At 39.5% G+C, this 26,967-nt stretch overlaps 1 protein-coding gene across 1 annotated transcript in view; it reads right to left on the bottom strand.

The window, feature by feature from the left end:
- The window catches only part of LOC121917291 (EMILIN-2-like), a 46,621-nt gene extending 20,187 nt beyond the window's left edge, over nucleotides 1–26,434 (bottom strand). The window contains 5 exon segments of the mRNA XM_042443107.1: nucleotides 1,433–2,816; nucleotides 2,818–3,338; nucleotides 5,995–6,170; nucleotides 19,141–19,263; nucleotides 26,200–26,434. Coding sequence (XP_042299041.1) covers nucleotides 1,433–2,816; nucleotides 2,818–3,338; nucleotides 5,995–6,170; nucleotides 19,141–19,263; nucleotides 26,200–26,327 — 2,332 coding nt within the window. The 5' untranslated portion in view covers nucleotides 26,328–26,434.
- Between the last annotated feature and the right edge of the window lie 533 nt (nucleotides 26,435–26,967).

The raw sequence follows: 26,967 nt of genomic DNA, 5'->3' as shown, positions 1-26,967 counted from the left end.
TAGAGAATGTTGTCATAGAAGAGAGCTGGATATATATATACTGTGTGTCACTGGGTAGGGAGGAAATTCCATGTTAATCTGTGTATTTTTCTGTTGTTTATGGCAGAGCCACAGGGTGAGAGGATATGCAAAGTATTAGCAGACACTAAATTAAAATGTCCTGCCATTGGACAATGCAGGCATCCTCTTGGATATTTCTGGGTCCTCCAGAGCACCCAGGCAATAATGTCATCATGGTGAGTCAGTCTTTAGATACATAGTTAGGCATACTTCTGTTGCCCCAACTCCATATTGGCGAGTAAATGGCCAAGTTTGGGGAAGGGTCAGGAAAACAATGGGTCTGTGAAGGGGAAAACCTTTCTCCCTGTTGTGAGAACTATTTTGAAAACTGCACAGTTTTTGAAGGTATTCTTATTGCAGGAAGGAAACTGAATAAACTAGTATGAACTGAATGAATACTGAACAAAATAGTATAAACAAAAATGCTTGTTCAACCCACAGGAATGAATTTAAATTCACAGCATTACACCCCTAGTCAGAACACAGGGGAACAGGACCATCCTCCGAGAAGCTATATAGTGGAATTCATGTCTAGTTTTCAGACAAATCTAAAATTTAGGTCAAGATCATGCATAAAGCTTGCAGACAATAAAGTGCAGATAGCATATTTACAGAGAAGCTGGAAGGGAGGACAGAGGTGGCAGTATGTGGAAGCTTTCTCAATATGCATCCATGGCAATGGAAAATACCTTGGAATGTGGTGGAGTCTCCTTCTTTGGAGGTTTTTAAACAAAAGATGGATGGCCATCTGTCAGGGGTGCTTTGATTGTGTATTACTGAATGGAATGGGGCTGGACTGGATGGTCTTTGTGGTATCTTCCAACTCTGTGATTTTATGATTGGCCTTTGGGGTTTGGAAAAGGTGAAACTGTGTCTAGGCAACATGCAGTTGCAATTCCACTGCGAAGAAAACCTCTTCTCAAGGAGATATTTGATACCACTTTACACAACACTAGAAAAAGTAGATCAGCTAACTGAAAATCTGGTTATGCTAAAATAAATCCTCATCGATTCCAACTTTAAATTCTAGTACTGTACTTCGCAACACATAAAGCACTGTGATAAAAGTAACATATGTTTAAGCAGTGATTCCATATTGTATAGAGCAAAACTGTAATAGAATTGGCTCAAACTGGAATTATTTAAATACTTAAGTAAAATAAAAGTTTAATAACACCATTTAATAAGTTTAAATATACTAAAAAGAAAATAAGAGACTATTTAACAAACCAAGAAAAAATAGTAAGGGAAATCATGAAAAAACCTATTCTCCCAGTCAAACTGGTATTTTAAAATCCGTTTAATTTCACACCATTGTCACTATAAATTTTAGATCTAAAAAATTGACATATAAAAAGGCAGAGTAACTTACATGTAGAAGTATGAGTTTTCATGAAGTCCTGAAGGTGAACAGCAAATTTGTGGATCTGGCCATGGAACTGTTGGGTAGAATTCTTGAGAAGGAAAATATCCTTAGAATGGACTCCTATGGTTTTGTTCATCTGATTGACACAGTTCCAAAGACTGGAGATATGTTTATTTAATCCTTCCTTTATCCTTTGAAGGCTGCTAGATACTGCATCTAATTTCTTGCAGGTTTTCTCAACGTGCAACACTCTTCCCTCCAAGTTTGAGATGCCTGGGAATTTATCCTTACATTTGTTCAAGTTATAAAATCCTCTCTCATTTAACTGTTCCATCTTCTCCTTCAAATCATTGCAACAATTATCACTTGGATAAGTCGTTTGATTGCCTACTGTTTTCTGTATTTCATCTATCTTTCTGAATACACCAAGCTGTGTCTTTTCACAGGTAGAATTAATACCTAGAAGCTGCTCTCTGCAGCTGTTCAAACCACCTTGAAAGTTTTTTACATCTTTATCAATGGCATTCAGACCATAACGGACTATTCGTAAGTCCTTCTGAAGTTTCTGAATGTCACGTTGGCTACCTTTAATCAAATTAAACTTTTCATTTAAAGAGCTATTTAAAGATTTTAAAAGACCCAGATTATTTTCTGTTTTCAAAAACAGTGAATCATATTTACTGTTGCAGTTTTTGATGTCTTCATGGACGCCTTCCATATTTTGTGGTACAGACTGGCATTTCTGCCAGCATAGTTTTTCAACATCTTGTAGTTTGTTCTTTATAATACTAACCTCTAATGTAAGCTGCTCATTTCTAGATCCTGAACTGCTGTGTAAGTATGGCCCTGGATCAGTATGTATTTCATATGGATCTGTGACATTAGCAATATCTAGAACAGTAGCACTGAATCTATTTTCCAGTGCTTCAAGTTTTTTGTCAAATAAGTCTCTGACTTCATCTACTTCAGTTGCTATAACACCACGAAGAGTTTCCTCAATATAAAAACAGTGTTCTTCAGCATTTCTTTCTGTAATATTAAGCCTTGCTTCTACTTCCTCCCATTTTGCATCAAAGCTGCCTTCTGAATATGGACTGGAAATATGCTTGATTTCATTATCTATCCTAGCATTTAAAATGTTGTTTGCTTCTGCAATTCTGTCAATCTTTTCATCCAAATGTTTTATCTGTTGTATAATTTCATCTCTTTTAGCATCCTTGCAACACAGTGACTGGTTTGATGGAGCTTGAATAAGACTCTGGAAATGTTTTATTTCTTTTCTCAGATCCTTTTCTTTTTCTCCAATAAGTTGTCTTAGTTCTGAGCAGCTGGCTTCATGATCATCACAGTGTTGCTGAAGATCCATCAGTTTATACTCACAAGAATTTTTTTAGATCTGCCATTTTCTTTTCAAATCCTTCTAACATTTCTTGTCTCAGGGCTTCAAACTTAGCATCTATATATGCTTGATACAACTGGCTGCTAGGCATGGTTATAGTTGGGCCTTGGGCAGCTTCTTGGTGCTGCTTCAGTTGCCCTTCATAAACATTTACCTTCCCATTCAGCTCTTCCAGCTTTTCATTTTTGGCCTTCAAGTCATCTTTTTCTTCAGATAATTCATATTTCTCATTTCCTTTTCCAAATTCCCTTTGGTCTTTATTTCTAGACAGATCATTATTCTCTGTTTCACCCTCACCCATACTGTCAGGCCCTGGATGGTCACGAAGGTTGTTCAACCACGAGACAAGCATCCGACTTGCATCTTCTTGCACTGTAAGCTTCAGGTCTTCATTCACACCTGTTAAGGAGGACTGAAGTTCTAGGACCGTCTGTGTAAGGCGAAACAATTCATCCTCAAGGTACTGAATTTTTTTATCCTGTGCATCCTGTTGTTCTAGTTTTGGATTAGAGTCTGTGGAAAGAAAAGGAGGAAAAAGAGCATTTGATTTATTTTCCTAACAACTCATTCCCCAAGAGAATAAGTTAATTCACATGTATACATTTAACTGATTTTTAGTTTTAAACTTTGATTCCTAGTTTGAATTTTAAAACATGTCAGAAACATATTGAAATAAAGCTGAATTCCAGATCTCTACAAGGAAGATCCCTACAAAGGATCTTATCTGCTTATTACTATATTTCCTACCTATGGATTGCAGCCCAGGGAGTGAGGAGATTCCCCACCCTATGATATAAATAGACACATATGCTACAATTCAGTATTGTATATCAAACTTTCATAAAATGAAATCTGTTGACATTATTAAGAGATATTGAGCTAAATTCTCTTTTAGTCCTCGCTAGAGTAGAATAGAGTAGAGTAGAGTAGTAATACAGATGTGACCGTTGGTCAGTGAAGAAAGTGGATAAGAAGAAAATCAACTCATTTCTGATGTGGTGCTGGAGAACAGTGCTGAGGATACTGTGGACAGCCAAAAAAACCACTAATGGGTCCTTGAACAGATCAAGCCCAAACTTCCACTAGAAGCCAAGACAATCAAACTGAGACTGTTGTACTTTGGCCACATCATGAGGATGCATGAATCATTAGTAAAGACAATAATGCTAGGAAAGGTAGAAGATAGTAGAAAGAGAGGATGATTACATGCCAGATAGATAAACTCAATGAAGGAGGTCATGGGCCTGAATTTACAGGACCTAAGCAAGACAGTGGAGGATAGGGGGGTCTTAGACAAATCACTGAAGTTGGAGTTGACTCAAGGGCAGCTAACAACAACAACAACAACAACAACAACAACAACAACAACAACAACAGAGTAGACCCATTGAATCTATCACATTTATTTATATGCTTATTCACCATGCAAAAACTGATTTAATGGGCCAATTCTAGTGGGAACTAACCAATAGGATGCCATCTATAATTTCAATCAGAGATCTATACGTGTTCAGTTAATGGCTAATTATTTTCCTTAAAAGCTTGTTTGTTTTGTTGTGTGCCTTTAAGTAATTTCTGACTTATGGTGATCCTAAGGCACACTTATCATGGGGTTTTCTTGACAAATTTTGTTCAGAGGAGGTTTGCCATTGTCTTCCCCTGAGGCTGAGAGCATGTGACTTGTCCAAGGTCACCCAGAAAGTTTCATGGCTGAGCTGGGAATTGAACCCTGATCTCCAGAATTGTAGTCCAAAACTCAAAGCACTATACCACACTGGCTCCTTTACTCTACAGAAAATATAAATTCCATAGCCTTCCTGATCTCCACTTCTGCAAAGCCATCTTTTCATGTTCCATTCCAGTTAGGGGATATATCATATTGAATTTACAAATGTGCCTTATGTTATGCTTCAGCCCTCAATCAATATATTCTCAAGTAGTGCATAATTAAACAAGAGGTCTACATGTCTGTCATTTTTATTTTATTTTTTAAAAAACTAAAACCCTTCTAAGAAAAAAAATGGGACAATTAGGACAATCATTAACTATGGGAAAGGATCTTTACAACTTGCCTCCCCTGCAAGTAAATTGCCTCCTTTATAAGATGCTTGTTACATTATCAGGTACATTAAAAAGCGTGCTAGCACCAAACTAGAAATATGGAGCTCAAGATTCAGGGAAAAAATTGCTGTTTTCAGACCACGCCACACTAGTAATCAGCCAGTCTGTCATTCAGAGCATGGTTAAGCACAAAGAATTAGTACCAAAAAGGCTTATTGCAGAAGCACCCACACAACTCCCCAGTAAAGTTAGTATTTAAACATTCATAGTACTTAGATGGGCACTATTTAGCCAATGGATCATTTTCAGCTCCCCCTGTCAAAGATATACCATCTCTATGTTGACCTACTGCTGCTGAATTCTGAACATTTTCTGAACAAGGAAGGCAGGATTGCTTGTAACACGACATCAAACAAAGCAAGAGGGAAAACAGATCTTGTCCACTGAAATGGAGAGAAATGGCTTTGCTAATTAAAATGTATTGCCAGCAGGGTGACTAAATGTCCTCCTTTTCCAGGACCTGTCCTCCATTTCAACCTTCTGTCCAGGAGGAATTCCAAAATGTCCTCCCTTTTGAGTATGACTAAGGCTTTTTGCTTTTAATTTGTAATGTCCTTCCTACATTTTTCTGGAATATCCTACATATTGCGGTGCCATATCCACTTTTGTTAGGACATCTGGTTATCCTAGTTGTCACAGTAATTGTGATAGTTTCTGCATCAATTACTGAGCTGAAGTTATGAACTAGAGTTTGTGGGAGAGTAAGATCTAGGAGTTTCAAATTTACAATGATTGCATTTTAAAACAGGGCAGGAAAACATGTAGCTGTCCTGATGTTGTACTTTCTCAGGAAAAATCCTGCAGAAAGAAATTTAGTGTAGCTCCATTCATTTTAAGAACTGTTCACTAACACACTGTTTTTAACTATATATAAAATGAAATAGCAATAATGACCAACCTCACGGATGTGTTGAGAATGAAGAGTGAGTATAGGCATTATAAAGCACTCTGAATGCTGAAAAGTATAAAAATACAGCAAATAAAATAAAATAATATAAAATAAGTTCAATGCATGGCCATGAATAACAAAATCCAAAGAAAAAGTTACCCAAACTGGTCTTGATATCATGTGGTGATAAGTCTGCTGGGTAAATAACTGGTTTTGACTTTTGTGGTACAGCTTCTTTGCAATCTACACCCATGTATCCAGGGCAACATCTCCATTCTAATTCAGTCACTGTCTTGTACTTTATTGTATATTTAGGTCTGAAACTTGTACGATATCTGCAATAAATAAAAGTGAAAAATGATGTCAACTTTAGAATAATCAAATAAAGCAAACAAAATGCAAATGGAATAGGAAGTACTATCGCTGGAATAAGAAGTATGATTGCTGTAGTTAAGAAAGATCAGTAAGCCATTCCTGAAGTATAACTGTGATGAATTTATTCTTCCACAATTTAGAATGGTGTTCAGAGAAGAATTACGGTACATAAGTGAAAAATGCAATTACAGTGGGTCCTTGATATCCACTGGGGTTTGTTCGCAGGACTCGCTGTGGATACCAAAATCCATGGATACTCAAGTTCCTTTAAATACAATGGCATAGTGAAATTGTATTCCTTATATAAAACAGCAAAATCAAGCTTTGCTTGTTTGAATTTATATCTTTTTGGAATATTTTCAAGCTGGGGATAGTTGAATCTGTGGATACGGAGTGCCAACTGTATTTATTTTGTCACCTGTATTCACTAAGAAACTGTATATGAAAGCAACTCCCCTTCCACAGCACACACTTTATTGTACAAAAGAGATTATGCTGACAGAAAAACAAACAACCAAGCAACTCCCATTAGCTATAGAAAAATAGATGTATTTTACTTTTATATGATTGGAATAGAAATGTGATTAGATCCAATTCAATCTAGATGCATTGGGACTCTCAATTTCTATTTTTACCAAGGATAGACTCGCCACAATTATATGTATTCTGCTATGGTTAGCATTGCACAACTGGAAAGAAAACAGGTTAATATAAAATAGAATGCATTTAAATTATGATTCCACTTTAGTTGGTATGATTCTATCTATGGAATCCTGGGACTTGCTGTTTAGGGAGGAGTACTGAGATTTCTCTGTTAGAGAAGTGTAATGCCACCCTAAACTGCAAATTTTATGATTCTGTATGGAGCAGCCATGGCTATTACAGTGCTATTAAAATGTTACCACTGTGTAGTGTGAAAGAGACCATAGTTAAACTGATCTAAGAAACTTATAACATGATAATATAGTGATAAATAAAATGATCAAATTGATCCAATCCAATTGCTCCACAAAACAAAATTGCAATCTTATAGCAAAACTGAAAGTAAAGTCCATTGAAAACAGTAAGACTTGCTTTTAAATACATGATTGTACTATAGATAAGTGGAACACACTCCCTTGGAGAGTGGTGGAGTCTCACCTCCTTGGAAGTCTTTAAGAAGAGGCTGGATGGCCATCTGTTGGGGATGCTTTGATTGAGACTTCCTGCATGGCAGGGGGTTGGATTGGATGGCCCTAGTGGTCTCTTCCAACTCTATGATTCTATGATTCTAAGATTTATAATTGCTTTGATTTTCAAACTTTCTTAATATGAGAATCAAGCAGTATCTGCCATTATATTGGGGATGCCAATGTGGTCCAAGTAAAGGCAACTGATCCTATCTGAGCTTAGAAGCTAAGCAGGACCAGCTCTAGTCAGTAATTGGATGAGAGACTGCAAATGAATACCAAGTGGCTATATTTTAGATGAAGGAATTGGCAAAACCACCTCTGAGTATTTCTTGCCTAACAAAACCCTATGAAATTTAAGGGGTTGGCCTAAGTTGACAGGCAACTTGAAGGCACATATATACCCACAGGGAATGTCAAACTTAGTCAACCAACAGGGGAGAACTATAGCTCCAGTGAAGCCAATCTAAAGCATTAAGTCAACATTTCCTTTTCCACTTAAGTTACATATTTACTGGATACACAGTGTAGACCAATTGCAAATTTCCCGCTAAAACAGTAGAATATATGCAGCTTTGGGTCATTCAGTGAGGTAAAAGAAGTTTGAGAACCAAAGACAGCAAAAGCTAACTACTGAGCATCATGGCAGAACCAAGATTAAAAACACAATTGTCTTGTATCCCATTTTATATGTCTATTCACTGCATCAAATGACTCTGGGAAATTTAGTAGGTACATGATGCATGTATATACATGTACTCTGCTAAAAGGAAATACATAAATACTTCCTTTAGTTTCAAATGAAAAGTATACAGCAGCTAAAGAATACAAACATGACAAAACATAACAAATGAGTATATGGGGATCTCTTTTCCATGACAACTTTATTGTAACAGGGATCAGATGCCCAAACAGCAAATACAGCAGGAACGGAATGTTTCTTTAAAATGCAACAAAAGCCTCTGGCAAGCCTGCTAGTGAAAAACAGACATCCTAAGCTGGGCAGGGCTCCGACTGCAGTTGTTGCTCTGCTGCTGATCTCTCCCCTCCTTCGTTACTTAGGACCTGCTCTGTTAATAAGGCTCTACAGTTCTGGGATTGTTATGTCTGCTTTAGCTGGTTTCGTTATTTTAGATAAAAACCAAAACCAACAGTGTCCTGTTGTACACAGTATTATACTTTTTATTTTAATTATTCCTGAAATGTCTGCCAAAACCATTCATTTTAGCCAAGTATTTAAAAGGCAAAAACAATATCCAGAGCAAACCTATCCATGTTCACTCCCACTCGTCCTACTGTATTTCTCATAATTGTTAGGTGAAGATCAAGAGTATATGTTTATATTAACATAAACATATTAAAAATTCATCTAACAGAATAGAGAAGACAGAAATTCTAACATCCTGGCCACCCAAGGTGTTCTCTGGTTCCCTTGTTCTCTTGTCTGTAATATAAACCTACTTATTACAGTAGTACATAAGTAGTTTAGGTAGGATGGCTGTAGTCAGTGGCAAATGGAATACCAAGTATATAAAGAAATCTGAAGTAATTAGAGAGACACCCCTACCATGATAATATTTAACTCTGAAGCTGATCTGGTAACCCTGACCCATATACATGTTTCTGCATCTTGACTTCAGTATCTGAACTGAAGGCAACTGGTAAAGGTATGAAAAACAAAAGTTTACGCATCTTGGAAAAACGTTCCCCGATTGTGTTACAATGGGCCTGAGCGGAGCTACACACGGAGCGTGATGGAACCCGGTGGGGCCCAGATGCTTAGTTACCGCACAGGGAATGCTGCCGCCGCCGCTGCGCATTCCATCGGTTCCGGGGACGTCCATTTCTGGGAACGTTTCGAAAAACTGTCCCCAGAAAATGGCGTCCCCTGGAACCCGACTGGTGAATGCAATGCGGGCGTTCCCTGTGCAGTAAACTAGCGTTCTGGGCCCCATTGGGTTCCCATCACGCTCCATGCGCGGCCCCGCTTGTGCCTGTTGTAACGCATCGGGGAACTTTTATCCCTGGTGCGGTAAACTTCAAAGTCTTTCTAAAATCCATCTTACAACAATTAAAAAATTCTGTGAACAATTTTTATTATCAAAGGTATACTTTGACTATTGGAAATTTCAGTTATCAATAGCATTTTGAGATTATTTCAAATCCATTGCATTTCAAGAATGGATATTTGATGTTATTGGTCAGTTAAATAATTCATAGATATCAGAGTGAAATATCTGCTTAAGATCTTTGTACTACAAGCCATTTAACTGGTTTTCTTATCAGTGTGTGTGTGCGTTTTTGCTTTCAAGTTGCATGTGGAAGTATGTAATCCAAAATACTGTTTGTGTCACATTTTGAAACTATCCATCCAATTTTCTAACAGTGTCACAATTTCCAAATGTTAAAAAAAATGTATGAATTACAAATTCTAAGCCAAGTCCCTCGTGTCCATTAATTTTAAAAAATCTGTAATCCACTATCCTCATAAACCAATCACACTCTGTAGTTATTTAAGGACTACTCATTATTCCAACTGGTAGAGTTCATTCCCAATGTTCATAACAGTGGGAATTAGGGATGAACTATAAATCAAGTAAATAAAACTAAAGAGGTACATCTAGTTCTTATAACTGTGCAACTCCTATGGAACTGAAAATCCTCTCCTCTCTCTCTTGTGTATAACACTGATTTAATGAGTCACCTCTAAAATTCTGAGGCCTGATCTTTGTGAATCATTGCCTCAGAATGACGACTATGACATCAGAATTGAAGTACTCAATACGACTGTGTTGAGCATACAGTGAAGGGAAATCTGATTTAGTCTTAAACATAATCTGAATCAGTCCTTGCTACTCTTTCGACATGGATTATACTGATCTGAAAAAAGACATTTATGAACAGTTCTTGGAGTTAATCCTAGTTGGTAGACATAAGTGCATTCCAAGTTTTATGAACTATAAGGGAGCATACTGAGACATTTTGGGGAAGCTAGTGTCTGTCCATAGTACGCTTCTCTGTGGTCTGTCATCCATCACATTGCCCCACAGACTGTCCAGGGTTCACATTCTTCCTGTGACATCTTTTGCTTTCTCCATTTTGCTGGCAGCCATAATTTTTATAGCCATCTTTGACACATTATATGCAAGTTGATACTAAGCCAGAGAAACAGCAATGCACATACATATGTTGACGGCATGTGGTCTGTGGAGCAGAATGGAGTGTGAACAGCTTCATTTACCTCTACTCCATTGAGTTGGAAAGTTTCAGCAAGTGTGTGGGCATGTTTTCTTCAAACATTGTCTCTATGTAGGCATATACCTGCCTGGATGTCATGTTGCATAATATAGGTATTAGAGGGGGAGAAGCCACAGTTGGAAAGGTACAGAGCCGGAAGAGACAACGGCAGTACAAACAGAATAGTACCAAAGGGGAAGCTTTACTATTTCACTGCCCAAGGCCTGCAAAAATCTTGAGTCAGCTTTACGTGAGTGAGCTTTACTGAATGACAGAATAAGAAATTCTGTTCTTGTAATATATATCAAAGGTAGATCTAATTAGTCTGGCTCCATATTACTTTATTTAAAGTCTTATTTAAAGGATCAGATACTGTATATTTTTTATACTATAACTGTTAGAAACACTTAGTACCATTCCCTTATATTCATCTATGAAATCATTTGCTCCTCATGGAAATTAACTTATTCACTCTTATTAAGTAAGAGGGTACAATGAACACATAGCCATGTACAGTACTGCAATGTTGTAAATGTTCAGACTTCCCAAGGTTTCTTTCTAAATATTGCTTAAAGGAGGGTGAAAGCCCCAAATAATCTAGAAGACTGTAAATTATGTCTGTTGGGGATTACTTAAATGTTAATTTGCTTCACAAACATCAGTAAACTAATTAGTTCACAGAAGTGTTTGAGGATGAAATAAATACTACATGCATTTTGTATGTGTGTGTGTGTGTGTGTGTGCATGCATTGTGTGTGTGTGTACCGTAAGTTGCCTGGTGACTTTTGCCAACCCCATGAATTTCAGAGTATTCTTAGGCAAGGAACGCTTAGAGGTGGTTTTGCCAGTTCTTTCCTCTGAAATACTGTATAGTCTACAGCATCTGGTATTCATTAGTGATCTCCTATCTAAATGTTAACCAGGATTGGTCCTGCTTAGCTTCCAAGATCATACAGAATCTGGTGCCTTTGGTGCCCTGGTGGCGCAGTGCCACCAGGGTGGCGCAGTGGTTAAATGCCTGTACTGCAGCCATTCACTCAAAACCACAAGGTTGCGAGTTCAAGACCAGCAAAAGGGCCCAAGCTCGACTCAGGCTTGCATCCTTCCGAGGTCACTAAAATGAGTACCCAGACTGTTGGGGGGCAAATTAGCTTACTTGCTAATTAGCTTACTTGCTGTTCACCGCTATGATCTTTGGAACAGTGGTATATAAATAAAAAACAAAAAAAAATATTCAGGCCCCCATCTGCATTTTTGCCAGAAAGAACATATTTGCACTGAATGACTAAAACTGCCTTTCTGAAATTGAAGTGCATTTCACATGAAGTCTCACTTAAATCAATAAGACTAAGAACACTTGAAGTTATGTGTATGGGTCAAACCTAAATAGTTGATTCAGCATATTTGTTGCTAGCAAATGAATCTAAATCTCCTAACTCTGAACTGCAGTTCCTTTATTTATTTGCTCATATCCTTTTAAAATAGTCAGAACTATCAGCAAAGTGGAAAATCACTGTGTCACATTACCTCCAAAATCTAGAAAAACAGAACTAGAAATAAGAATTATCTGCATTTGTACTTTAAGAGTCCTCATATCACTTCTTCTTCCCTCAGCACCTATACAGTGATGTCCATTTTGCAAATACTGATATGAAAGAAAATGCTGCTTGAGGTCTTTCACACTGTGGCTTTTTTCATTTGTAACACTAAACTATAGTTCTGATAAGTTCTCATAAATTATTAAACAAGCCAGCAAAACAATCTCAGGTTTGTAGCCAGCTTGTTCAGTAAATAACATTATTTACAACTTCCCATTCCAAATTCATATATAACCACCCGCCAGGAAACAAGCAAAGTTCAACCAGATACTCTTGGCTATGCTGGAGTAAAAGAGGAGCAGGCTTTACTTGAGTAATGAGGCATTATTTGGAGATGCCTCCACTTCTGGAGGTAGCACTAAACCATGGTTTAGTGTTACAAGTAAATGTTTTTGGTATGTATAAGTTGAAGAGTCACAAAGCAGCTTGTTAGCAGAGAAATAAACCAAAACTTCTGACAGAATATTGTACTTTCTCTTTTCCCACAGATATGCTAAGTACCATTCTTGCTAACATGACAGTTCACCTTAAACTTCTAGAGCACCATTATCCCATATGGCTATTCTCTCCTTTTTCCAGTTACTCTGCAACACAAACAAGCAAGACGACCCTCTTCCTTCCCATGTCATGTTCTGTCCATTCTTGCAAACAATAGAAGAAGTTCCACTTCCTAGACTGACCTTGCATTAAAATATATTCCGGCAATTGTGTCTCCTCTCATTGAACTGAATTGTACCTTCAAAGGAACATTATTTAGCACAATAAGAATGAGGAAATGTGGAAAGTGAGTCATAGATATGCTACAAAAATAAAGCAAGATCTGGAATATGAATTGGGCACTATGTCCAGAGAGTACACATCATATACAACAGAAGAGGAGATCATGTGGCCTTACTCAACTTGTTGAACTCCACCTCAATTTAGTCACAGTCAGCATGGCCAATAAACATGCATAATGGGAGCTGCAGTTTAAGAACCTCTGGAGGGACACAGGATTCCTATCCTTGATATACAATTCCCACTTAATTAGTAATCCTGTTTTACTGTACTCATCAATGTCACTACCTATCCATGGTTTTACCAAATATTACCTTGTGTTATAATTATTCCCAAATCATTTACAGACGCAGCCAAATATTACATTTGTAGAGCATTTGTGTACCTCCCTTATCAGGGCAGGATGTATGTGGTCAGTCAGTTAAGCAATACCACAAAACTAATGATTCTTTAACCTACAGTGCTGTGTTATAATATTGGGCAATTCTTGGTGCCAGCATGAAAAATTAATAAAATGTTTACAAACTGAAGTGTTGATGTCTTTTTTAAAAAATCAAGCTTCCTCTATAGATTAAAGAGGTCAACTGTACACCTTACTTACTGATGAAAATATTAAAAATTGCACTGAAAAGCATTTTCTTCTTTTGCAATGTAAGAAAGGAAAATACAGAAGAAGCAGGCTTCTCAATAGGAAGCAGCTGAGCAAAAGATCTTCTATTTGGTGGCTATAATGAGTTAAAGATTTGGGCATTTGTCCAGAATGAATACAAGCAGCAGCTTGTTTAAATCTCTATCAAGTATTATCAAAGCCCAAACACAGAAGTATGAGCACTATTTGTATTGAGAGAGAATTTATGTGGATTTTTTGGAATTGTTATGAATGCATGCATGAAATACAAAATTGCTACGGAAATCATGTATAAGAAAGAGTGAATTGTTATGCAGTGTTTACACAGAGAGAGAGGTAACACAAGGTCAGAGACATACAGCCAAAGTTGTTCCTCCCACCCAGCAATCTGAGATCATGAAACAAACAAGCCAAGATGGTGAAGTGCGTGGCTTTTGTTTTTAATACAAGTCTCTCAAATTGCACGCCCCATGGAGTCAACCATCTGGAGCCTACACCAAAAGCCTCTCCCTGGATCAGACAGTAGTCCTTGTTCTATAGTCAACAATCTCCACTCTTAATTTATTTGAAAACATTTCTGACTACTTGAAAACATTAATGAAAGCTCAATGTTTTTTGCTTGAGTTGGATGAGCATACAACTGTATCCATCTTTACAGTGAATCTACTTAAATGTTTGTTCACATCTGCTTATCTATAAACATGATTATGGAAAGAAACAAAGTAAATTAAATATTCTAAGGATGAAGCACATGGAAAGTGACCAGTGCATGGAGACTGATCATGGGGAAAGCTATGGTTAGTAATCTGACAATCTAGTCATCTCCAACATGCTCTTTCCATTCTGCATGGATGAATCAGAACAGGACTTGGACTGAAGCTCAGGGTTCTTAGCTCAGACCTCCTGCTCAACATCAGACCAAAGAAGGAAACTTTCCTCCTTCATAGCCTCAACTTCTTGGTATCTTGCCACGTCCCAGGAAAATACTCCTGTTCCCAGCTTCTCCTAGTCCTTAAATGTAACCATTTAATCAGTGCTGATTTCTCACAGAGTGCATCTCTATTATCCAAGGCAAAAGCTTTTCAACTTTTCTAATGTCTCCTGTGGCAGATAGTGCCATGCCTTCATTTTCCTAGCATCAGATCAACTGGTCCCAGCCTACATCTCCTCTCCGCAGTTCCTTACCTTTCACAACCTCTGGCACCACCTCTGCCCTGACCTAAATCCAACTGCTAGTCCCATTTAGAGCACACCCAATAAATCCATTGGTTTTAAATAAGTACTGACTTAATGTTCATCAAGTAATTCAAGAAATAGTTGGGACTGGACTTAGACCATATTCTTAAAATAGTTTCTTACAGCCGGTAAGATCAGACAGAAAGAACAATGACTAACATCTTGTGAGACTTCAAAAAGCAACAGATTTATAGTGACATACATATTTGAATACATCATCTTTTAAGTGATACAAGAGCTCCCCCACACACATACACAATAGACTATCATATACCCACCCTCTGCAACTTATTATAATAATAACTACCAGATACCTGGCTTTCCTTTCAGACACCATATGCACAAAAACACCATTCCAAAATCTCTTTTAATCTATTTTTGTCCCTGATTCCAGTGTTATCTGGAAATGTGTAAATACTCTTTATACCTTGTGCAGTTAAAACCCTTAAAAATATTGATAAACTCAAACAGGGATCCAAGGAGTTCTTAAAAAGAGGGGGAAATGATTAAAGATCTTGCTTGTTTCTTCACAGGTAAATTCCACTGATATCATTAAAAGTCATTTTTGAAAAGAGTTTGTACTGCACTGTGATATAAGTCAAGAAATTATAGTCAAAAAATTGACCCCCAAAGACCTGAATCAATTTATCCACGGATCAATGTAAGTTCTATACGTAACTCTTATTTAAAAAGAAACCATCCCTTGGTGAAAGGAAAGAGCATAATCTGTACTGAAAGCACTGACCATCCTCTACTTTCTCATTAATCCAGCCTTTAGTGTGAGCACAGTTATGCTTGCTAGAATTTTCTAATTTATTTGGCATTGTTTTCCTTTGCTTCATCCTTTAGATTTTTGTTACGTGCCCCTAGGTTTTACCCTCGACTTATCCATGGGTCATATCAAAATCCATAATTTTGGCCACAAAACCTGCTTTTGACTTATATGTGAGGTCGATTTATAATCTAGTATATATGGTATCTGATTTTCCCACCTGTTGCTATACTTTATTGTTCTCTGTTTCTATTTATTCTAACATAGGTATAAGCCAACTACTTCTCTCTGAGAAAAAATAATGGAACTATTTTGCATTCTTACACTGGAATCTTTTTGTTACACACACACAGTTAATATACAAATTATATTTACATATGACTGTTTCTGTGTGCTTTATTTCATCTCTGTCCATTGTGTCTTGTCTTTATTCTGCATTTACTGTATTGTGGCTTAAGTTGCATTTCTTTATAGCAACAGCGTATTTAAGGAACAGCTGACTGGAGAGCACTAATTTAACAAAACTGCAATTTAGGATTTTGAACAGCTGTCATTGAAGGTCTCTCTCTGAACTCTGTTGAGAACACCATCATGAAAACAAATCCAGTATGTAATCTTCCCAGACAAATGATCCTGAAAAGAATACTTTTACAAAAATAACTTGGAATTTCCTTTCAAAACTACCTTTTATGGACCTAGAATTCTTTACTGATGGCAAACACCAATTCAGACCATCTCATATGAACATCAAAACATTATCTTAACAGTTGGATGAATTACAAAATTAAGGGATTAAGGGAGAAGTGCTTTGAATGATTTGAAACATCCTCTGAGATACCTTTGCAGAGATCAGACTATTTATGGTAAGGGTTTGCGTAGTCACAAGCCACAAACTGGACCAAGACTGTCTCTTCCTTTTGGAAGATTGGGAATGCATGCTTTTTGGATTTGATGCCTGATGACCAAACTGTTATACAGAATAGCCAATGGATATGGCATTACTATTTCCTTGAGCTCTCTTCTTCACTGACAGATTTCATATTCAGAAGACCTGAAGCAGGATGCATACTACAATTACACTATCAGGGCCTTTTCCTGTCTTGCAGCGTTGTGAGTGCCTGCCCTATAATTGTGGAGTTCCCCTCCACAGTGACTCCATCAAAACCAGAAATAGAATACAGCTTGAGCGAAAGATAACCCCCTTGAAGAATTGGTTACAATCTAATGACTGGAATAAGACATTGAGGGATGTGGCTTTTAAACACCTGCCATCTTTTTTAACTGTTTACCATCACTTTCCCAGCGGCAGCAAGGTCTATACCCCCAAAAGAGTATGCCATTGCAGACATGTCCTTCTCCTTGGCTTCCAAAAGGTATCTGGCTAGTTACTGTGAGAACAGAATGCGGAATTAAAGCAGCCTTTGGTTTGATCTTTCTGGGCCTTATGTTTTTAAAGAGCAGAAGCATGGGTCAACCCAGCACTTTTGTTTATTTTGCATGCATATTTTAGTTAGCTATTCTTTATTTATTTTACTATGCTTAAAAATTAGACAGATCATAAAGGTGCTTTCTTAAGAGTAAATGTGTGTAAGATTGTATTACATATTGTAACTTCTTAGAACATCTTCAATTCCTATCAAAACTGAAACCACAGATGACATATTAGTGGAAGTGACAATCTTTTTACATGACTATGAAGAAATACTAAATGTAGATGTGAAAATATCACAGTACTTGCATTCTTCCAGATGCAGTCATACTTTGGCCAAGTTTGTACAAGTTTTTAAAGGTATTTAATTTCAATTTGACAGTAAGACCAAAGTTTCCATTCTTAACACTTATTCCAGGATACTTTAACCAAAGCCAATAGACTTTTCTGGCAGGTTTTCATATGCCCCTCTTTCAGCTCCTCATCCCCCACTTAAGAACTTAACATCTAGCAAGACCAGCTTGAGAGTAAGGGTTCCACGTTATACAATGACAGGTAGAAGGCCTCCCACAGCAAAACGAATAATAGGAAAAGTACATTAGCAGTTTAACACCTGTAAATAATTATTATACAGATGGACTGTAAATATTTAAAGAATATTCAAGATCTTCATATATCAGGAACAGAGAAAAAGAACCAAAGGGAAATATGCCACTGATGCAGAAACCCTCTGGAAATAATATCTAATACAATATAAACTTTATTAACTATGATTTTAGAGCAATTGGGTCATAGCTGGGCACAGACTCCTCAGAAATTCAGGGTGGGAACTGCACATATGGTTGGACGCATGGGATTTTTAATCCTCTTTACCACTGATGGGCAAGGCAAGAACAACTAATTTCCCTCCCCACTGTCCTGTCACTTTCCACTAGTTGCTTGAAAAGTATGTCTCAAAATCCCCAGTAAAAGTAAAAGATTAGTAGGGAACCATGAGTTCCCACTTTTTCTTTTCCTCTAGGGTTGCATACACCCACACCCACCTGTTTTCAATGCCAGCAGCTATCATGGGTTTAGAACATGCCATCCAGTTTAAAGTTTGGAAGGGAATTATATTTTTCACAGCCTTCAAAGAACATTATAGCAATGTGTGTCTGAGTTCATTTAGGAGGCTATGTCAGTGCTCCTAGCTCCTGATGCAGAAACAGGTAAGAACTGACGGGTAAGAACATCTGAGCTGCTTGCTGAGATGGTAAAAGTATGTCATTTGTCCAGACCTTCAAATGCTTCCTAGTTTGAGAGACAAATAGTGAGGTGTTTTCCTTTGGACTTGGCAACATTTCTCAAGGGAGGTTGACTGGCCAGGGTGCCTTATTTGAGTATCTACTTATCCTATTCAATAAAAATCATTGACTCCATTTTAAGACAAAACCCTTTTTTCACTGGGATTATGGAGCAACACACGTTATAAGCATGTTGGCTCAGAATTACTGGTACATTTGGGCTTCTTCCCAGTCATTTCAAAGAAGAGGACCTGCATTGATTTATAGCAAAGTTTATGGCTGCTCTGCATGACTAGAGCCTGAAGGTGAATGTAGGCCAAGGAATGTAATTGCACTCAACAGCAGGTGTTCACAAAGCTTGCACAAAAATCCAGGTGCTAATTACTCTAACTCTGACAGAAATTTTATAAAAGGATATTTAACTGATGCCTGCTCCAAATTAGTGATACAAGGATGAAGTTTTAGCAATTTCCTTTTTTTGTCTGAATATTGTACAGTAATGTGTTGCCTGGTCTGTTGACAGAAGAGTCAACATGGCTCTAATTAGTTGCAGCTGGAATGTGTTTGCAGTTTTAAAAAGAGTTTCTACTGTAGCTTACAAATCAGATGTCAGAAAATGGTACACAGCCTAATGAAGTACCCACATGGTGAAGATTTTGAGTTTGAAAAATCCAACAGTCTGGCTAAATTGTGTGACAAACCAAAGGCTTTTTTGCCTAAAATAACTCATTGCTAGAAAGATGAACACATTCTTCCCCACCCACCAACCCATTCTCCTCTTCAACTTCTTCTGTTACTTACACTGGGGTGTGTGGGCAGGGCATCTGATTCCAGGCACAACTGTACTGTACTTGAACGTAACTCTCAGTGCCATCCATTACAGAGCAGCTCACATTCTTGTTCACAATATAGGCACACCAATTTCTGAAGAGGAATAGGAGACAATAACAAGACAGAAACACTGTCTGGGTCAAATGTGCAATAACAAATGCTTTATTCAGGAGAGGTCAAAGCAGACTTGTAATTAACTGGTTCCCACCTTTATAAGCACAGCACATGAAGGGGGTACATGGTCAGATTTCAAAACTGTACAGCAGTTAGGAAACACAGGAAATCTACTCTCTTGAAAGCTCTTGTGGAAACTCAAGTACAGTGTGCCCTTGGTATTTGCTGGGATTTGGTTCCAGGACAGCTAGTGGATACCAAAATCCATGGATGCTCAAGTCCTTTTAAATACAATGGCATAGTAAAATGGTGTCCCTGATATAAAATGGCAAAATCAAGGTTCTGGACCCCCCTGCGAAAACAGAGGCTCGTGCATATTCAAGCCACATAGGTTTGAATGGGGTGTGCCCCTGTTCACGCGCCCCGGGCATATGCACCATTGGAAATAGCGGAGGTGGCCCCTCTGCGTATATTTAAGGGTGCAGATCTCAAATCCGCCAGTTAGGAGGGGCAACTGTACTACAAATGCAACACAATGCTCCAATGCTCTTCCTATTTAGAGAGAGCATGGGCATTTTTCAACCCTGCATTCCCCACAGGGGCCACACCGCTACCTCCAGTTCAACCAGAGGTGACATTATTTCACTTCCAGTTTTGGTTTGTTTGCTTGTTTGCTTACATTGCTAAGAAACTTGTGGTCTTCATAGATCTTACCAGCAACACCACTGCATTTTGTGGTGGGTTTTAGTATTGTTGTGCTTTTTAGGCAAAAAACTTTGTTTGTTTTTAAAATAATCTGGGAGCCTTTGAGGGCTGCAAAATGACTCCCTCCCCAGGGATGCATGTTGCACATGGGTCACACTTTCCCCACCCATGATCTAGTGCTTCACGATGGGATAAAAAATATCCCTCATTCTTTCTATCTAATAAACATAAAACTGAAACCAGCATCTTTTTGCTGCTTCTAGAAGAAAAGGAGGAAGGGGCATAAGATACCAAGCACATAAACTATGTGACAGAGGCAAACTGGATAACAAACCCAGAGACAGAATCCTCAAAGTAGTTATACAATGCGCTCGCACCATGCGTGGATGCATTTTATGCGGCTTCCAGCCGCTCTGATAGCCTTGGCTGAAGAGCGGGGTATAAATTATTATTATTATTATTATTATTATTATTATTATGCAGAAGCTGCTTGGGGAGGAAAACAATGGTGTGTGTGTGTGCCCGTGGTGCACGCGCCCCTTTATTTCCTATGGGGCTTGAGCATAGGCGGATTTTCCCTTACGCGGGGGGATTTGGAACGGATCGTCTGCGAAAGGAGAGGGCCCACTGTATCTCAATATGTAGTCAGTGTTCAATACGTTCATGAATTCATGAACACTGTGTCCTAAATTCTGTGGATTAGTTCTAATTAGAGGAGATCCACTGAATCAACTGTTGAATGGTAAATCACCACATAGGTGAATCTCAGTGATTAAATGAGTTTACTCAAGTTAGGACTAACATTAGAATTTAGGACTGTGTATTTTTGCTGAGTACTTCACCGATCCACCAAATAAGGAACATGCAGGCACAGCCTTGACATCTGCCTTATCTGCATTGTTGCGGTTGTTGTGTGCCTTCAAGTTGTTTCTCACTTATGGTGACCCTAAAGTGAACCTATCATGGGCTTTTCTTGGCAAGATTTGTTCAGAGGAGGTTCTGCCATTGCCAAAATCTGAAGTAAATTTAGGTGGTGCATACATGTAATGGGGACTGGTGATGTGGAATGATGGCTGGGGAAGGGGGAGGTAACACGAAGATGTTTCTTTAAGCAGTGGACAAGTTAAAGGTGTAACAATACATTTAACAACAGGTGGCATGAGATGCGGTGTGTGTGCGCACTAAGTGATGAGTTGCCTGTGTCAGCCATTATAATACTGCACAGAGGCTGCAGAATTTAAAAGATGCAAACCCTGACCTCTGCCTTCAGCCATGGGACTAAGGAACAACGGGAGTTGCCCCTTCTGCTTGCCAAGAAGAACATCACACCAAGGGGATGACCAGCCTTGGCCCCTTCAGGGACAAAAAAAAGCAGCTGCAAGTAACTTGTTTCCACTTCCTCTGCCAGAAGGAACAATCCCACTACAACAGGTACTGTGATTTAAGATCTAAAGAGAAGCATATTTTTGCTTAACGGTTAGTCAAAGGTTTTGTTTGGTGAGGGGGGTATCCTTGTTGTTGCTATCTGTTGTAAAACTTGGGTGATCATTCTCAGTCAAAGGCAGGAATAAATTTAATTAGTCTTCATAATCTCCAAAACAATTAGTATTCTACAGACTAACAAATACAGAAAGGACTTTCCTACCCTTTCGGGTCAGATAAGCAGATTTCTATAGTATACTGCCATTAAACTCAGTTTACACCACAGGCACCCCAGCCCCAAATCTATTTCCCAGACCACTGAATATCCTCCAGACATCTGAGCGAATGTCAGTATTAGTGCCAAAACTCCCCTTCTCAAGTTTAAATGCGATGTAGGTGGTAATTTTCAAAGGGAATTGCAGCTGGGGACTGCAACTATTAACCTCTTCTTCTCCACACAGTGTAACGCTACTCATCTCCTTTGCATAACAGTTATATTCAGGAGGGGAAATCCCACTAGTTCTAACCGTAGTGGGATTCCCTCACCGATATGAAATGAAAGCAATTATCTTGCATAATAGAAAGAGCAGTAAGAGGGCCAACAGAGCAGCAACAGCGACAGATGTTGAGGAAGAATGAGAGAAAAGGTGTGCCTATGCTCTCCTAGGAGCTTATCACACGGAGAGCAAACTGGTAAAATCCCATGCAGAAACTGGATTTTAAAATCTGGGTGTTGTCTGTCAGATGCGTTGGTATGAAAGAGAAATAACGCAAAAATAATCCAAATAGAAAGCTCCTTTGTACTTTCGGAATTTAGCAAAAGTAAAAAGGAGCTGATTTTGACTACTTTACGTTTGGATTATTTTCATGTTATTTCTCATTCATGCAAACTTTGTCTGAAAAACATCCTGCAAATGTGAGTTTTTTCAACTTTCTGTTCGGATTAAGCCCGAACAAATGTGGGTTGTTTTCAGTTTAAAATTAGTTTCTGCATGGGATTCGTCCCGTGTGATAAACTTCCTAGAAGGTTAAACAACCTGAGAAAGAGGTCCTTCTCCAGGTATTCCAAGTATCTGTTAGGTGTGTGTGGTACAGCTCCTTCTAATCTTTGTGTGTCTCTTTGCTTTACAAGTATTGTGGCACACAGAGAGGTGGTTGTTATTTTAGGTATTTTCACTTTCTTTGCATATATGTGCATTGGGATTAGGAGGAAATGATACAAATCCTCACAACACAGACATGCAACCTCAGAAACTGCAGAATAGAAAAAGGGTAAGAAGGGCCACCTTCCTACCCCTCTGCTTCTTCCCCTTTCTCCTTCCAAATTCCCTCTGTTTCTTCTGTGCTACCTAGTCTTTGCTCCATCCTTCCCCTTTTCTGATCCAAACTCCTCAAACCTAGGTGTTCCTTCCTTCCAGCTTCTACCTCCTTCCTAATCTTCTCTTTCTTTGGCCTGTTACAGACAGCCAAAATAAAGCTGCTTCGAGTCACTTTGGAAGTATGGTATTTTAATGATGCATGAGTCCTAAAAGTCTGGAAGCTTCACCAAAGCTGCACTCCAGTCCTTAGGACTGGAGCGTGGCTTTGGTGCGGCCTTTGGACTCTTAGGACGCATGTATCATTGAAATACCATACCTCCAAAGTGACTCGAAGCAGCTTTATTTTGGCTGTCTGTAACAGGCCATTGTTTCCTTTGCTGTACCATCTCTGTCCTGCACCCTTGCCTTCTTTCACCACTCATTTAACATCTTGACTCTCACCTCAAGAATTGTGCCTTCCATTTTATTTTGAATGTAACCTATGGGGGTAATGATGACTGATGAATGGGAGCAACTGACTAATTAAATTTTGGAATAATCTCAGAGGACACTGAGGAATTATGTGGAGGTGATTCCATGATCCAGTCTTTGCTTGATTGGCATCAGTGGTCAGTCAAATTTTTGAAACTCCATTTTGCTGCAAAAGTTGACAATTGTAAGGGTGCACAAACGGTGTCATTAAAAAACACTAGCTATTCCTTCCATGTGCATTTTTGAACACTTGTGTGTGGTCATTGCTGATTTCTTTTAACTGAAGCAAAACTATTTATTGAGCTTCCACACTGATTTATGATGAAATAGGGCTGAGAGCCAGCTGGTGTAGTAGTTTGAGTGCTGGACTAGGATTCTGGAGACCAGGTTTCGATTCCCAGCTCGCCCTTTATACACACTGGGTGACCTTGGGCAAGTCACATGCTCTCAGCCTCAGGGGAAGGCAATGGTAAACCACCTCTGAACAAATCTTGCCAAAAAAAACACCCTCAACGGACAACCCTTAGGGTTGCCATAACTCAAAGGCAAACAACAACTAGTAATGGGCTTTACCTTGAACAAAATTGGTATATTTTCTAGTTACATCTGTTGACTGCATGCAGTCATCCCCTTAAGTATGTGGAGAATGCTCCAATTCACACATTCGGCTGGGTTGACTATTAAATGATGGCACATTCATCACAATGCATCCTTTTGAACTCTTCCCAAATTCTTTGGGTGGGTGACACAACTCCAGTAGCACATACTCCCAGCGAACAAGGGGCAGCTGTTGGCCCCTCTGACATGTGATGGGACCCCCAAATGCCTCTAGCCATGCTCTGGTGCCACAACAAAGTACAATTCCCAGAATTCCACAGCATTGAGCCATGACAGTTAAAGTGGTATCAAAATGGATTATTTCTACAGTGTGAATGCAACCTGTGTCTCCAACAAGGAAGGAAAGGCTAAGCTTCCCCACCACAGAGAGACGAGTCCTCTCTGAAAATTTTCTTTTAAAATTATGTGTTGGGTTCCTTTTGTGTTTTTATATACTGCGGTGGGCATCCGGTTGTCCTGTTACTCTGGGTGCAAGATGGATAATTTATGATTAATGGGCAATATCAAAAATAATACAAATGAAAAAATAAGTATTGCCCCAAAGTCAAAGAAAGTGCAAAGGTAGGCTTAATGCTGGACATAAAGAAAACAAAAATAAAAACCATGAAAGAATTACATAAATTCATCCTAGAAAATGAGGAAATAGAAATGAGGAAAGAGAAGTCAGAAAGGGCCTGAAGGCACACAACAACAAAGCAAAAAGAGAGGAAGACCGCACGCCAACTAGACAGAGTCAATTAGAGAGGTCAGGGGTCTGAAATTATAGGACCTGAGCACAGCAGGGGAGGACAGGGGGGTCTTGGAGCAGAGTGACCAGATGTCCTCCTTTTCCAGGACCTGTCCTACTACATTTCAACCTCTGGTCCAGGTGGAATTTTTAAATGTCCTCCATTTGAACCATGACTAAGGCTGCATCTGGGAGTTGTAGTTTTGGGAGACATTAGGCCATCTCTGTCAAAGAGCTCTGGGGCCACAAAAACCTACAAATCTCAGGGTTATCCCATGCCAGTTAAAGTAGTGTCAGATTGGATTATTTCTGCAGCGTGGATGCAACCACTTATATTTATATATTTAAAGCTTTTGTTGGTCATGTCCCACATTTCCCCTGGCATGTCCTACATTTTTGCTGGAGCCGGGTCCTCCATTGCAGTTATGGGGACATCTGGCCATCCTGTTCTTGGAGATGTCTCATCCATAGGGTTGCCATGAGTTGGGGGCAACTGGAGAGCAGCTAACAACAACAACCACCACTAATGGTGTCACTAGGGGGATGTCTGGGGTGTGAACTATACCAGGTGACATCCTAAGCGGGGGATGACACCACTGTCCCTCAAACATCTGCCTTTGGGCAGAAACAGGCCATATGTCCCTTTAAAATGCTGAAAAGATGGGGTGAATGGGGCTAGACTTAGTGGGAAGAGACAGGAGTGGCCCCTGTTTTTAATGTTACTTTTAAAACATCACATGTTTATCTTTAAAAACATCACATGTTCAGGGAAGTCAAAGGGAAAGCAGTGAGAGGGTGAAAGAGAGATGAAAAGGAAGGAAAGGAAATGGAAAGGTATTTAGGAAGAAGAGAAATGGGGATGAGAAAAACTGAACGGATAAGTGAGGTAGGATGAACAGGAGAGTAGGCAGTGTGGTAAGGTAATACAGAATTAAAAAAGCTTAGTGATAGAGTTAATAAGTTTAAATACATAGGTAACGAATATGTAAAACTGATAAGGGGAAACGTATGGATTGTTATGTTATGGTACCGGGTAACGTATGGGACTGTTATGGGGTAATGTATGGGAGGGTAGCTGCGATAGCTCCGAACAGTATTTTATTTGTATGTTCTGTAGAAGATCTCTCTGTGTTTTATGTGTGAAGTCGAAGGCTTTCATGGCCGGTATTCATAGTTCATTGTGGACCTTTTGGGCTACAACATCTCTGAAGATGCCAGCCACAGATGCTGGTGAAACGTCAGGAATAAACTCTTCTAGAACATGGCCACAAAACAACTATGTTTTATGTTAATAAAATTTAATAATAATATATATATATTTTTTTTAAAATCACATTTTACTACCAACTTTTCACTCTGACCCCCTGGAAACTATGCCCGCCTGCCTACTATCTAAACGCATCTGGTCTTGTCATTTACAGGTAGCCTTGGGCAGGTGTTGTTTTATGCCTCACAACTGTTACAGTGGCATTGAGTGGCAGATGGGCATTAAGAGTGAGGAGCCAGCTGAGGGCAAAGCAGCCTCCCTGAAAGGGGGCCAGGGAAGGTGAAGCTGGGCTGACCCCCAGAGTGACCCCCCCTAGGAAGAGAGGGAGGGGGGGCCCTGAGCTGCTGGAGGCCATGGCTCTGGGGAGAAAGCAAGCAGGGGCTCACCTGCTCCTGGCTCCTGGGCGTCCAGAGCGGGGCTGGTGCGGGGCTGAGTCCTGGCTGAGGCAGCCTCCCCCCAGGGAGAGCAGGAGGGCCAGAGCCCAGCCCAGGGCCTTCCAGCAGGGCCCCTCCATGGCTGGCCAAGCGAGCAGAGCCCCTTGCCCTCCTCCTCCTCCTCCTCCTCCTCCTCCTCTGCGCCTTCTCTCCAGCCCAGCTCTCCTCCTGACGCCAGAAGAAGAGCCAGAAGCACAACTCTCCTTCTCCTTCCAAAGTTCCCTCCCTCCCTCCTCTCCCCACGCCCACCGCCCAAGCCTCCCCCCGCCTGGCCTTGCCTTCTCCCCCCCCCCTTTCCCTCAGGGCTGGGGCCACAGGGCCAGACCCAGGGCAGGGCCAGAGGCACCCCCTCCTCTTCTTGCCCTGCAACGTTTCAGCCTCCTCTCAGGAGGGACTCCCAATCAGAGGTCCTCCTTGCTGAGCAGGAAGGACTAAGAGGCATGGATGGACATTGATGTTCCCAAAGGGCTTTCCTTTAGAGCAGGGCTAAGAAGCATTACATTCCCAAAGGTCCTCCCTTTTGTGTAGGACTAAGAAGCATGGGTTGACATTTATGTCCCAAACTGTCCTCCATTTTGAGCAGGACTACAAAGCACGGATTGGTAGTGCTATTCCCAAAGGTCCTCCATTTTGAGCAGGACTAAGAAGCATGGATTGACATTTAGATTCCCAAAAGTCCTCCATTTTTGCATCATATTCCCAAAGGTCCTCTCTTTTGAG

Source organism: Sceloporus undulatus, unplaced genomic scaffold (assembly GCF_019175285.1).
Source record: "Sceloporus undulatus isolate JIND9_A2432 ecotype Alabama unplaced genomic scaffold, SceUnd_v1.1 scaffold_14, whole genome shotgun sequence".
Classification (NCBI taxonomy): domain Eukaryota; kingdom Metazoa; phylum Chordata; class Lepidosauria; order Squamata; family Phrynosomatidae; genus Sceloporus; species Sceloporus undulatus.
This window is presented reverse-complemented; position numbering and strand designations above follow the sequence as displayed.